The sequence below is a fragment of the Oncorhynchus keta genome, chromosome 2 (assembly GCF_023373465.1).
Source record: "Oncorhynchus keta strain PuntledgeMale-10-30-2019 chromosome 2, Oket_V2, whole genome shotgun sequence".
Lineage (NCBI taxonomy): Eukaryota > Metazoa > Chordata > Actinopteri > Salmoniformes > Salmonidae > Oncorhynchus > Oncorhynchus keta.
Genome location: NC_068422.1, coordinates 9,174,669 through 9,188,848, shown reverse-complemented (window position 1 = coordinate 9,188,848; position 14,180 = coordinate 9,174,669). Strand labels below are relative to the sequence as shown.

The window sequence follows — 14,180 nt, the reverse complement described above, 5'->3', positions numbered from 1 at the left end:
CTTACATCCAAAACATCCTCCGATATAAGCAATTTTGAAATGTCATCATCGGGCTGTCATATCTACCATTCCATACTTCCTTATTAACAAACAAGCTCAACAACCCTAGCCTATCTGGCCTTCCAGCCCTCCAAACTCCACTTGCACCACCCCAGACGTACAGGCCTAGGCCTCCTCCCCATAACCCTGTGGTTACCCTGCCATCCCCTCTCAAAGCACAACCATATCATCACCAGTGGTCTATTCTACAGATGACCAGTAACGTGATGTCCCTTTTGAAGTTTTATTGAGTGGATAACTCCAGGCTATCAGCTTAGCTCTCACGCACGCACACACACACACACACACACACACACACACACACACACACACACACACACACACACACACACACACACACACACACGCACGCACGCAAACACACACACACACGCACGCACGCACACGCACGCACGCACACGCACACATGCACGCAAACACACACACACGCACGCACGCACGCACGCAAATAAATGCACGCACGCGCACACGCACGCACGCACACACACATGCACGCAAACACACACGCACGCACGCACGCACGCACGCACGCACGCACACGCACGCACACACACACACACACACACACACACACACACACACACACACACACACACACACACACACACACACACACACACACACACACACACACACACACACTATCAGCTCTGCTCAGTGTTGGGTTGTGGCTGGGGTTGTCTCCATTAAGCCCTATGGGCCTCCAGTTCAATCCTCCACAGGCAGGTATAAGTTGGCTATTGTCCTCCCCTTAAGAAGGGATTTAGAAGAAGAATTTAATGCGGGGTTATTGAGGCAACCGGGCCACCACCACAACTGTACCTGGGCTAGCGGCAGGTGGACCAGACACACTCTTTAGAAATCACTGTGTGTTTGTGTGTGACACTCTGGATAGAAATCAGCAGTTGAGAATGGAGTGAGCTCATCTGAGTCGATGGGAGGTTGAAGATAGTGAGTGCGTCCCAAATGGCATAGTGCCCTATAGCATAGTGCCCTTTATAGTTCCCTATGGGCCCTTGCACTAAATAATAAATAGGATGCCATTTGGGGCTCAGTCCGTGTGTTTCTTCATCATGGGAGATGAAAGAACATACAATATCTGGACGCTGTGTCCGGCTGCTGGAGCGCAGACCTAGACACCACAGAGAGAAACATGTCTGCTGTGTTATGGTTGTCTCCCATGACAACACAGGGGATTGTTTCGACTGGAACTGCTCCGAGGGTTCATCTGTAGCATTTTTGGAAACACCAATAAGTTATATGATGTCACTTCCTGGAACCAAGTAAAAATAGAACAGGCTTTAAGTAATGCAACCTCGAGTCTTAGTGAAATGAGGAAATACCTGATAATGATTGACTATAATTCATGACATAATATTCACAAATGCATGTTATGTTAGACATTTAAGACATGATTAAAAACCAAGAGCAAAATCTGTCACATCTGTCTGATTTAGTTCATCATAAACAACAGCAGTTGCTGCGTGTGCAGAGGGGGATTAGAACTGCCTAGTAACGCTAAAACCCTGTCTCAAATGATGTACAGCTGGATTGTAGGGGATTTCACAAGGGACTCAATATGTTATTTAAATCATATTTACACACACAAACGTGCGCAGGCACACATGCTCTCAAACAAATACATACTCAAACAAACACACACACTCCCCACTCCCTCTGTCCTGTCCGAGTGTTTACCTGCTGACTGAGGTTCCTGCTGTGTTCACTGTAACAATGATGAGTGTGACATTGTTTACATTATCAAAGCAATTGAAATAGATCAACAAAATGAAAAGAATATCACAAATGAACAGGAAACATTACACTCAGAACAGTTTGAAAGGAATAGAGACATTTCGAATGTCATAATGTCTATACACAGTGTTGCAATGATGTACAGTGTTCTCTCTCTTCCTCTGTCCCTCCTCTCTCTCTCTCTCTCTCTCTCTCTCTCTCTCTCTCTCTCTCTCTCTCTCTCTCTCTCTGTGTATCTCTCTCTCTCTCTCTCTCTCTCTCTCTCTCATCCTCTCTCACCTTCTCTTTCACTCTTTGTATCTCTCTGTATATCTCTCTCTCTCTCTCTCTGTGTATCTCTCTCTCTCATCCTCTCTCACCTTCTCTTTCACTCTTTGTATCTCTCTGTATCTCTCTCTCTCTCATCCTCTCTCACCTTCTCTTTCACTCTCTCTGTATCTCTCTCTCTCACTCCTTCTCTCCCCAACTCTATTGGTTATGGGATGTAGGGTTATGGAGGGGTTATGGGGGTTTCTTACAACTTCAATCCCCGATATAAAGTTCACAGGGTTTGATGGATAGAACAGCACTAAAGACTCCACGATGCATTCCACTCTGGCCCCAACAGACCATCTATACCAGGGCAAGGAGTCGCCTGAGAAGTCTAGTAGTCTCCTTGGAAGTCTATGAGTCTCCTGAGAGGTCTGGTAGTCTCCAGAGAAGTCTAGGAGTCTCCAGAGAAGTCTAGGAAATTCCAGAGAAGTATAGGAGTCTCCTGAGAAGTCTGCTAGTCTCATTGGAAATCTAGTTGTCTTCTGAGAGGTCTAGTAGTCTCCTAAGAAGTCTGGTAGTCTCCTGAGAAGTCTGACAGTCTCCTAAGAAGTCTGGGAAATTCCAGAGAAGTATAGGAGTCTCCTGAGAAGTCTGCTAGTCTCATTGGAAATCTAGTTGTCTCATGAGAAGTCTAGGAGTCTCCTGAGAAGTCTGGTAATCTCATGAGAAGTCTGCTGATCTCATGAGAAGTCTGCTAATCGCCTGAGAAGTCGGGTATTCTCCTGAGAAGCCTGTTAGTCTCCTGAGAAGCCTGGTAGTCTCCTGAGAAGTCTGGTAGTCTCCTGTGAAGCCTGGTAGTCTCCTGAGATGTCTAGGAGTCTCCAGAGAAGTATAGGAAAATTCATAGAAGTCTAGGAGTCTCCTGAGAAGTCTGGTAGTCTCCTGAGAAGTCTAGTAGTCTCCTGAGAAGTCTAGTAATCTCCTGAGAAGTCTTGTAATCTCCTGAAAAGTCTAGTAGTCTTCTGAGAAGTCTTTATCTCTGGGTGTTGAGAGTTTTATCTCTATCTCTTGGTTTTGAGAGTTTTGTTTCTAGGAAACTAGGTCAAATGTGATTTCTGAAATATTTTGAATGTTATTCCCTCTGTTTTCTTTTTAGACATATTGAGTTTCCCTCAATTTATTAGCAGTGTTGTCGACAACAGCAGATTTGAGAAGTCATTCACCATAAAACATAAACCTTATGTGTCTGTTAATGTTGGAAATGAAACCACTCTCCGCTGCAAAAAACGGCTGTCATAAATATTACACCCATTAATGAGACGAAATCTTAATCTGTCTAGATAGTAAACATCCTAATTATGCACATCCTGTCTGGGATCTGCCACTGGCTGGTGTCTGTCTCTCTGTTATCCTCAGATAGAAGGGTAACTCCCCTGGGGACTGTGTAGTTTCATGCCTAAGGCCTTGGCCCATTCAGAACAGTCATCTCCCCTAATAAGCGTTTTACTGTGTTCGAATGAATCACTGTTTCACAGACTAAGGCCCCTCAAGGCGTATTTTAGTGTAGATTCCACAATAGGACCCTTGAGTTTATTTTGGACAAGGATCTGGAATGGAGGGAGGCAGGGAGGGGTGGATGTTAATGTTGTAGTAGAACAAACCATCTGTTCCACACACACTCCAAAGCCTTAGTGAAGTTGGGCCGGGGTGGGACGCAATCCAGTATGTCAACCCTGTTCCCCATCCACCCCCCCACACACACACACCTGTTGGGACGGTGCAGGAGAGGATGGATAGGAGTGTGGTCATGTGTGTCACATGTGCAGTAGTACCATAGCAGGAGAGCTGAGAGTTGGTTGACCATGAACAGACCCCACAGAGTGACCAATGAGCTGTTTCTTGTTTAACATCTGGAATGCTGGGTGTCATGATTCAGATGAGCTTATGCCTGGCATCTAGCAAATATACAAGGTAGGAGTTCAGCAACTCAAATGTGCTTATTGGAAATATACCCAAATTCCTGTTGTGATTGTTTGAATGAAATAGATAGAAGCACTGGGTGTTAGCCTACATCCTAAGGTTGTGCACGATGATCATGGAATACATTATTCCATGTTTCACCTTGTTTGTCAGATCAGTTTCATGGTGTGTTTGTCAGATTAGTTTCATGGTGTGTTTGTCAGATCAGTTTCATGGTGTGTTTGTCAGATCAGTTTCGTGGTGTGTTTGTCAGATCAGTTTCGTGGTGTGTTTGTCAGATCAGTTTCATGGTGTGTTTGTCAGATCAGTTTCACGGTGTGTTTGTCAGATCAGTTTCATGGTGTGTTTGTCAGATCAGTTCCATGGTGTGTTTGTCAGATCAGTTTCATGGTGTGTTTGTCAGATCAGTTTCATGGTGTGTTTGTCAGATCAGTTTCATGGTGTGTTTGTCAGATCAGTTTCATGGTTTGTTTGTCAGATTAGTTTCATGGTGTGTTTGTCAGATCAGTTTCATGGTGTGTTTGTCAGATCAGTTTCGTGGTGTGTTTGTCAGATTAGTTTCATGGTTTGTTTGTCAGATCAGTTTCATGGTGTGTTTGTCAGATCAGTTTCATGGTGTGTTTGTCAGATTAGTTTCATGGTGTGTTTGTCAGATCAGTTTCATGGTGTGTTTGTCAGATCAGTTTTATGGTGTGTTTGTCAGATCAGTTTCATGGTGTGTTTGTCAGATCAGTTTCATGGTTTGTTTGTCAGATTAGTTTCATGGTGTGTTTGTCAGATCAGTTTCATGGTTTGTTTGTCAGATTAGTTTCATGGTGTGTTTGTCAGATCAGTTTCATGGTGTGTTTGTCAGATCAGTTTCGTGGTGTGTTTGTCAGATTAGTTTCATGGTTTGTTTGTCAGATCAGTTTCATGGTGTGTTTGTCAGATCAGTTTCATGGTGTGTTTGTCAGATTAGTTTCATGGTGTGTTTGTCAGATCAGTTTCATGGTGTGTTTGTCAGATCAGTTTTATGGTGTGTTTGTCAGATCAGTTTCATGGTGTGTTTGTCAGATCAGTTTCATGGTTTGTTTGTCAGATTAGTTTCATGGTGTGTTTGTCAGATCAATTTCATGGTGTGTTTGTCAGATTAGTTTCATGGTGTGTTTGTCAGATCAGTTTCATGGTGTGTTTGTCAGATCAGTTTCGTGGTGTGTTTGTCAGATCAGTTTCATGGTTTGTTTGTCAGATTAGTTTCATGGTGTGTTTGTCAGATCAGTTTCATGGTGTGTTTGTCAGATCAGTTTCATGGTGTGTTTGTCAGATCAGTTTCATGGTGTGTTTGTCAGATCAGTTTCATGGTTTGTTTGTCAGATCAGTTTCATGGTGTGTTTGTCAGATCAGTTTCATGGTGTGTTTGTCAGATCAGTTTCATGGTGTGTTTGTCAGATCAGTTTCATGGTGTGTTTGTCAGATCAGTTTCATGGTGTGTTTGTCAGATCAGTTTCATGGTGTGTTTGTCAGATCAGTTTCATGGTTTGTTTGTCAGATTAGTTTCATGGTGTGTTTGTCAGATCAATTTCATGGTGTGTTTGTCAGATCAGTTTCGTGGTGTGTTTGTCAGATTAGTTTCATGGTTTGTTTGTCAGATTAGTTTCATGGTGTGTTTGTCAGATCAGTTTCATGGTGTGTTTGTCAGATCAGTTTCATGGTGTGTTTGTCAGATCAGTTTCATGGTGTGTTTGTCAGATCAGTTTCATGGTGTGTTTGTCAGATCAGTTTTGTGGTGTGTTTGTCAGATCAGTTTCGTGGTGTGTTTGTCAGATCAGTTTCATGGTGTGTTTGTCAGATCAGTTTCATGGTGTGTTTGTCTGATCAGTTTCATGGTGTGTTTGTCAGATCAGTTTCGTGGTGTGTTTGTCAGATCAGTTTCATGGTGTGTTTGTCAGATCAGTTTCATGGTGTGTTTGTCAGATCAGTTTCATGGTGTGTTTGTCAGATCAGTTTCATGGTGTGTGTCGGGGTTAACTGGTAGGATAAGGGTCCAGTTGTCCTATGTGGCTTTTGTTCCCACTGGTGTCACCAATACAACCGTTTTATACACAAGCACACGTATGTTGCTTTGGATAAAAGTGTCTGCTGAATGGCATACTTTATTATTATATTATTAAGGCATATGAGTTGTACCCTTGAAGTGCCTCTTTAATAGATGATGATGGTTCCAAGGAGGGACCTGAACCACAGAGGGATCATGGTGGCTGTCATACTGTACTGTGGCGTTTTAAAACATGCATGTCTTTGTCCATGTCACCCATAGGAGGCCCTGGTGTTCTCATATGGGACGGGTGGTCTGCGTGTGCTTCCACTGAACTGGGTGAGGTTCTGTGGCTTTCTGCATGCTTGTGTGTCTGCAGACTGGTAGTAAGAGACTGACTTGTCCCTAGCCCCCATCCCCCTTGCTCCTCTCTTCCTCTGTTTACCTCTCCTCTCCTTCTCCCTCCGCCTCTCCTCTCCTCTCCCCTTCTCTCCCCTCTTCCCTCCTCTCTCCACATCTCCCCTCCTGTTCCCTCCTCTCTCCTCCTTTCCCCTCCTCTTCCCTCCTCTCCTCTCCTATCCCCTTCTCTCCCCTCTTCCCTCCTCTCTCCTCCTCTCTCCTCCTTTCCCCTCCTCTCCCCTCCTGTTCCCTCCTCTTCCCTCCTCTCCCCTCCTCTCCCCTCCTGTTCCCTCCTCTTCCCTCCTCTCCCCTCCTCTCCCCTCCTGTTCCCTCCTCTCTCCTCCTTTCCCCTCCTCTCCCCTCCTGTTCCCTCCTCTTCCCTCCTCTCTCCTCCTCTCCCCTCCTGTTCCCTCCTCTCTCCTCTCTCCTCCTCTCCCCTCCTGTTACCTCCTCTCTCCTCCTCTCCCCTCCTCTTCCCTCCTCTCTCCTCCTCTCCCCTCCTGTTCCCTCCTCTCTCCTCCTCTCCCCTCCTGTTCCCTCCTCTCTCCTCCTCTCCCCTCCTGTTCCCTCCTCTCTCCTCCTCTCCCCTCCTCTTCCCTCCTCTCTCTCTCCTCTCCCCTCCTTTCTTCTCCTCAATTAAACTTCTCTTGGATCCCGTGGTATCTCTCCTGTGTCTTCCTTGTGTTAAACTGTATGTGATGAATGCCCATAGTATATGTTAGCTCAATGTGTGGCTGTTGTAGTAAATGTTAAACCCAATCAATCAACCTATGACCCCAGTAGATGTGTTGGTGATCTGATTACTCTGCACGTCCAGTGATGAGTCATCCTCCTCTCCAATCATGATCATTTGTAGACAGCAGCTTTGTGTGTGTGTGTGTGTGTGTGTGTGTGTGTGTGTGTGTGTGTGTGTGTGTGTGGTTTTCTATTTAATTGGGGATGCCCATTAGGTGCTGCAAGGTAGCAGCTACTCTTCCTGGGGTCTAAACACATTAAGGCACTAACATTACATATAAAGCAAAAGATAACACAGTACACCATATAACATTATTACACCACTACATATATACAATACAACATGTATAATACCACCATATAACATTATTACACCACTACATATATACAATACAACATGTATAATACCACCATACAACAATATTACACCACTACATATCTACAATACAACATGTATAATACCACCATACAACAATATTATACCACTACATATATACAATACAACATGTATAATACCACCATACAACAATATTATACCATTACATATCTACAATACAACATGTATAATACCACCATATAACATTATTACACCACTACATATATACAATACAAAATGTATGATACCACCATATAACATTATTATACCATTACATATCTACAATACAAAATGTATAATACCACCATATAACATTATTACAATGTACGTGTGTCTAGAGTGTGTGAGTCTCTTCACAGTCCCCGCTGTTCCCTTAAGGTGTATTTTTTATCTGTTTGTTAAGAATTTAATAAAAAATGTATTTGATTCTACTGCTTGCATCAGTTACCTGATGTGGAATAGAGTTCCATGTAGTCATGGTTCTATGTAGTACTGTGAGCCTCCCATAGTCTGTTCTGGACATGTGGACTGTGAAGAGACCTCTGGTGGCATGTCTTGTGGGGTAAGCATGGGTGTCTTAGCTGTGTGCTAGTTGTTTAAACAGATTGCTTGGTGCATTCAGCTTGTCAACACTTCTTACACAAACAAGTAGTGATGAAGTCGATATCTCCCACTTTGAGCCAGGAGAGATTGACATGCATATTATTAATGTGTATGTTTAAGGGCCAGCTGTGCTGCCCTGTTCTGAGCCAATTGTAATTTCCTGAGATATGTGTGTGTTTATTTATACATGTTTTATTTCACCTTTATTTAACCAGGTAGGCCAGTTGAGAACAAGTTCTTGTTTAAAACTGTGACCTGGCCAAGATAAAGCAAAGCAGTGTGACACAAACAACAACACAGAGTTACACATGGAATAAAGAAATGTACAGTCAATAACACAATAGAAAAAGTCTATATACAGTTTGTGCAAATAGCGTGAGGAGGTAAGGCAATGAATAGGCCATAGTAGCGAAGTAATTACAATTTAGCAAATTAACATTGGAGTGATAGATGTGCAGATGATTATGTGCAAGTAGAAATACTGGTGTACAAAAGAGAAAAAAAGTAAATAAAAACAATATGGGATGAGGTAGGTAGATTGGATGGGCTATTTACAGATGGGCTGTGTACACTGCAGCGATCGATAAGCTGCTCTGACAGCTGATGCTTAAAGTTAGTGAGGGAGATATGTCTCCAAATTCAGTCATTGGCAGCAGAGTCATTGACAGCAGAGAACTGGAAGGAAAGGGGGCCAAAGGGGGTGTTAGCTTTGGGAATGACCAGTGAGATATACAGTGCCTTGCGAAAGTATTCAGCCCCCTTGAACTTTGCGACCTTTTGCCACATTTCAGGCTTCAAACATAAAGATATAAAACTGTATTTTTTTGTGAAGAATAAACAACAAGTGGGACACAATCATGAAGTGGAACGACATTTATTGGATATTTCAAACTTTTTTAACAAATCAAAAACTGACAAATCGGGCGTGCAAAATTATTCAGCCCCTTTACTTTCAGTGCAGCAAACTCTCTCCAGAAGTTCAGTGAGGATCTCTGAATGATCCAATGTTGACCTAAATGACTAATGATGATAAATACAATCCACCTGTGTGTAATCAAGTCTCTGTATAAATGCACCTGCACTGTGATAGTCTCAGAGGTCCTTTAAAAGCGCAGAGAGCATCATGAAGAACAAGGAACACACCAGGCAGGTCCGAGATACTGTTGTGAAGAAGTTTAAAGCCGGATTTGGATACAAAAAGATTTCCCAAGCTTTAAACATCCCAAGGAGCACTGTGCAAGCGATAATATTGAAATGGAAGGAGTATCAGACCTCTAAACTCTCAGCTCATACAAGGAGAAGACTGATCAGAGATGCAGCCAAGAGGCCCATGATCTGGATTCTGGATGAACTGCAGAGATCTACAGCTGAGGTGGGAGACTCTGTCCATAGGACAACAATCAGTCGTATATTGCACAAATCTGGCCTTTATGGAAGAGTGGCAAGAAGAAAGCCATTTCTTAAAAATATCCATAAAAAGTGTTGTTTAAAGTTTGCCACAAGCCACCTGGGAGACACACCAAACATGTGGAAAAAGGTGCTCTGGTCAGATGAAACCAAAATGGAACTTTTTGGCAACAATGCAAAATGTTATGTTTGGCGTAAAAGCAACACACCATCCCCACTGTCAAACATGGTGGTGGCAGCATCATGGTTTGGGCCTGCTTTTCTTCAGCAGGGACAGGCAAGATGGTTAAAATTGATGGGAAGATGGATGGAGCCAAATACAGGACCATTCTGGAAGAAAACCTGATGGAGTCGGCAAAAGACCTGAGACTGGGACAGAGATTTGTCTTCCAACAAGACAATGATCCAAAACATAAAGCAAAATCTACAATGGAATGGTTCAAAAATAAACATATCCAGGTGTTAGAATGGCCAAGTCAAAGTCCAGACCTGAATCCAATCGAGAATCTGTGGAAAGAACTGAAAACTGCTGTTCACAAATGCTCTCCATCCAACCTCACTGAGCTCGAGCTGTTTTGCAAGGAGGAATGGGAAAAAATTTCAGTCTCTCGATGTGCAAAACTGATAGAGACATACCCCAAGCGACTTACAGCTGTAATCGCAGCAAAAGGTGGCGCTACAAAGTATTAACTTAAGGGGGCTGAATAATTTTGCACGCCCAATTTTTCAGTTTTTGATTTTGAAGTATTCAATAAATGTTGTTCCACTTCATGATTGTGTCCCACTTGTTGTTGATTCTTCACAAAAAAATACAGTTTTACATCTTTATGTTTGAAGCCTGAAATGTGGCAAAAGGTCGCAAAGTTCAAGGGGGCCGAATACTTTCGCAAGGCACTGTACCTGCTGGCGTGCGTGCTACATACGGGTGGGTGTTGTTGTGGTGACCAGTGAGATGAGATAAAGCTTTACCTAGCATAGACTTATAGATGACCTGGAGCCAGTGGGTCTGGCAACGAATATGTAGCGAGGGCCAGCCGATGAGTGCATACAGGCCGCAGTGGTAGGTGGTATATGGAGCTTTGGTCAACAAAACGGATGGCACTGTGATAGACTGCATCCAGTTTGCTGAGTAGAGTGTTGGAGGCTATTTTGTAAATGACATCTCTGAAGTTGAGGATCAGTAGAATAGTCAGTTTTACGAGGGTATGTTTGGCAGCGTGAGTGAAGGAGGCTTTGTTGTGAAATAGGAAGCCGACTCTAGATGTAATTTTGGATTGGAGATGTTTAATATGAGTTTGGAAGGAGAGTTTACAGTCTAGCCAGACACCTAGGTATTTGTAGTTGTCCACATATTCTAAGTCAGAACTGTCCAGAGTAGTGATACTAGTCGGGCGGGCGGGTGATCGGTTGAAGAGCATGCATTTAGTTTTACCTGCTTTTAAGAGCATTTGGAGGCCACAGAAGGAGTGTTGTATGGCATTGAAGCTCGTTTGGAGGTTTGTTAACACAGTGTCCAAAGAAGGGGGCCAGATGTCTACAGAATGGTGTCGTCTGCGTAGAGGTGGATCAGGGAATCACCCGCAGCAACAGTGTGTGTTTGGTAGCGGGTATGTTTGGTGGTGTGTGTGTGTGTGTGTGTGTGTGTGTGTGTGTGTGTGTGTGTGTGTGTGTGTGTGTGTGTGTGTGTGTGTGTGTGTGTGTGTGTGTGTGTGTGTGTGTGTGTGTGTGTGTGTGTGTGTGTGTGTGTGTGTGTGTGTATAGAAAGACACTGTGCTCTGAACCTCCCAAAAAAACACATTATCACATCTCTAACTTCTCAGACAAATATGTGCTATTGTGCTGATAACATCTCCTCTCTCTCCCTCCCCCTCCATTTCCCCTCCCCCTACTCCATCCCTCCTCTCCTCCTCCCCTGTCCTCTCCCTCCCCCTACTCCATCTCTCCCCATACCCCTCTCCTCCTCCCTTGTCCTCTCCCTCCGCCTACACCATCTCTCCCCATGCCCTTCCCCACCTCTCCTCCTCCCCTGTCCTTTCCCTCCACTCTCCCCCTTCTCCCCTCTCAGGGCAGTGACAGTGAGTACGAAGTGGACCAGCACAGACAGAAGACACACTCCTTTGTGAGCCACTACATCAGTGACCCCACCTACTACAACTCCTGGCGCCGGCAGCAGAAGGGCATCTCCCGGGCACAGGCCTACAATTATACAGAATCAGAGTCGGGTGACCCGGAGCCCTGCGCCCCGTCACCACCCCTGCCCCCGCTGCCACCCCAGCTCACCTCCACCACCCCTCTACCCCAGACCCAGCCCCAGCCCCATGGTCAACCCCAGGGCCTCACACCCCAGGGCCAGGGTAGTCTGTTCCGGCCTAAAGGCAGTCGGACTCCCACCCCCTCTCAGCAGCTCTCCAACTCCACCCCTCCCAGCCACTCCAACACCCTGTCCTACTGGCCCCCCAGCAGCCCCAGCCCAGCCCCTGGATCTCGGGCCCCCATCGCCGGGTTCTCCTCATTCGTTTGATTCCGAGAGGGATCTGTGTTCCCTTCTGAAAACAAAACCCACCCTGCTGCCCAACGTGTCTAGAGAGTAAATACCCAAAACAAAAGAAACCCTCAGAATCCACCATATTGATTTCTGTTTCTCCGATTTTCTTACTTGTTTTTCTTCTTTCCTTTTTATTACTGAGTTGTGTTTTAAGGATCATACTGTACACAGACATGACAGAAGTTACATACTTTATTCCAGTACATTGTTCCTCTTGTGTGCGTGTGCTGGTATAGATTTATTTGTGTGAGTGTGCTGGTATAGTTTTATTTGTGTGCGTGTGCTGGTATAGTTTTATTTGTGTGAGTGTGCTGGTATAGTTTTATTTGTGTGAGTGTGCTGGTATAGTTTTATTTGTGTGCGTGTGCTGGTATAGTTTTATTTGTGTGAGTGTGCTCGTATAGTTTTATTTGTGTGCGTGTGCTGGTATAGTTTTATTTGTGTGAGTGTGCTGGTATAGTTTTATTTGTGTGAGTGTGCTGGTATAGTTTTATTTGTGTGCGTGTGCTCGTATAGTTTTATTTGTGTGCGTGTGCTGGTATAGTTTTATTTGTGTGAGTGTGCTGGTATAGTTTTATTTGTGTGCGTGTGCTCGTATAGTTTTATTTGTGTGAGTGTGCTGGTATAGTTTTATTTGTGTGAGTGTGCTCGTATAGTTTTATTTGTGTGCGTGTGCTGGTATAGTTTTATTTGTGTGAGTGTGCTGGTATAGTTTTATTTGTGTGCGTGTGCTGGTGCTGGTATAGTTTTATTTGTGTGAGTGTGCTCGTATAGTTTTATTTGTGTGCGTGTGCTGGTATAGTTTTATTTGTGTGAGTGTGCTGGTATAGTTTTATTTGTGTGCGTGTGCTCGTATAGTTTTATTTGTGTGAGTGTGCTGGTATAGTTTTATTTGTGTGAGTGTGCTCGTATAGTTTTATTTGTGTGCGTGTGCTGGTATAGTTTTATTTGTGTGAGTGTGCTGGTATAGTTTTATTTGTGTGCGTGTGCTGGTGCTGGTATAGTTTTATTTGTGTGAGTGTGCTCGTATAGTTTTATTTGTGTGCGTGTGCTGGTATAGTTTTATTTGTGTGAGTGTGCTCGTATAGTTTTATTTGTGTGCGTGTGCTGGTATAGTTTTATTTGTGTGAGTGTGCTGGTATAGTTTTATTTGTGTGCGTGTGCTGGTATAGTTTTATTTGTGTGAGTGTGCTGGTATAGTTTTATTTGTGTGCGTGTGCTGGTGCTGGTATAGTTTTATTTGTGTGAGTGTGCTGGTATAGTTTTATTTGTGTGCGTGTGCTGGTGCTGGTATAGTTTTATTTGTGTGCGTGTGCTCGTATAGTTTTATTTGTGTGAGTGTGCTGGTATAGTTTTATTTGTGTGTGTGTGCTCGTATAGTTTTATTTGTGTGTGTGTGCTGGTATAGTTTTATTTGTGTGAGTGTGCTGGTATAGTTTTATTTGTGTGTGTGTGCTGGTATAGTTTTATTTGTGTGCGTGTGCTGGTATAGTTTTATTTGTGTGTGTGTGCTCGTATAGTTTTATTTGTGTGAGTGTGCTCGTATAGTTTTATTTGTGTGCGTGTGCTGGTATAGTTTTATTTGTGTGCGTGTGCTGGTATAGTTTTATTTGTGTGCGTGTGCTGGTATAGTTTTATTTGTGTGAGTGTGCTGGTATAGTTTTATTTGTGTGAGTGTGCTCGTATAGTTTTATTTGTGTGAGTGTGCTCGTATAGTTTTATTTGTGTGAGTGTGCTGGTATAGTTTTATTTGTGTGAGTGTGCTGGTATAGTTTTATTTGTGTGAGTGTGCTGGTATAGTTTTATTTGTGTGCGTGTGCTGGTATAGTTTTATTTGTGTGTGTGTGCTGGTATAGTTTTATTTGTGTGAGTGTGCTGGTATAGTTTTATTTGTGTGCGTGTGCTGGTATAGTTTTATTTGTGTGCGTGTGCTGGTATAGTTTTATTTGTGTGCGTGTGCTGGTATAGTTTTATTTGTGTGAGTGTGCTGGTATAGTTTTATTTGTGTGCGTGTAGTTGGTATAGTTTATTTGTGTGCGTGTGCTGGTATAGTT

The 14,180-nt window shown here is 43.6% G+C and overlaps 1 protein-coding gene across 1 annotated transcript in view; it reads left to right on the top strand.

Moving 5' to 3' along the window:
- The window catches only part of LOC118370908 (protein sidekick-2-like), a 668,753-nt gene extending 656,651 nt beyond the window's left edge, over positions 1 to 12,102 (top strand). The window contains exons 45-46 of the mRNA XM_052485096.1: positions 11,647 to 11,813; positions 11,898 to 12,102. Of these exons, the coding sequence (XP_052341056.1) occupies positions 11,647 to 11,813; positions 11,898 to 12,102 (372 nt within the window). The remainder of the gene's footprint in view (positions 1 to 11,646; positions 11,814 to 11,897) is intronic.
- The last annotated feature ends 2,078 nt before the right edge of the window (positions 12,103 to 14,180 follow it).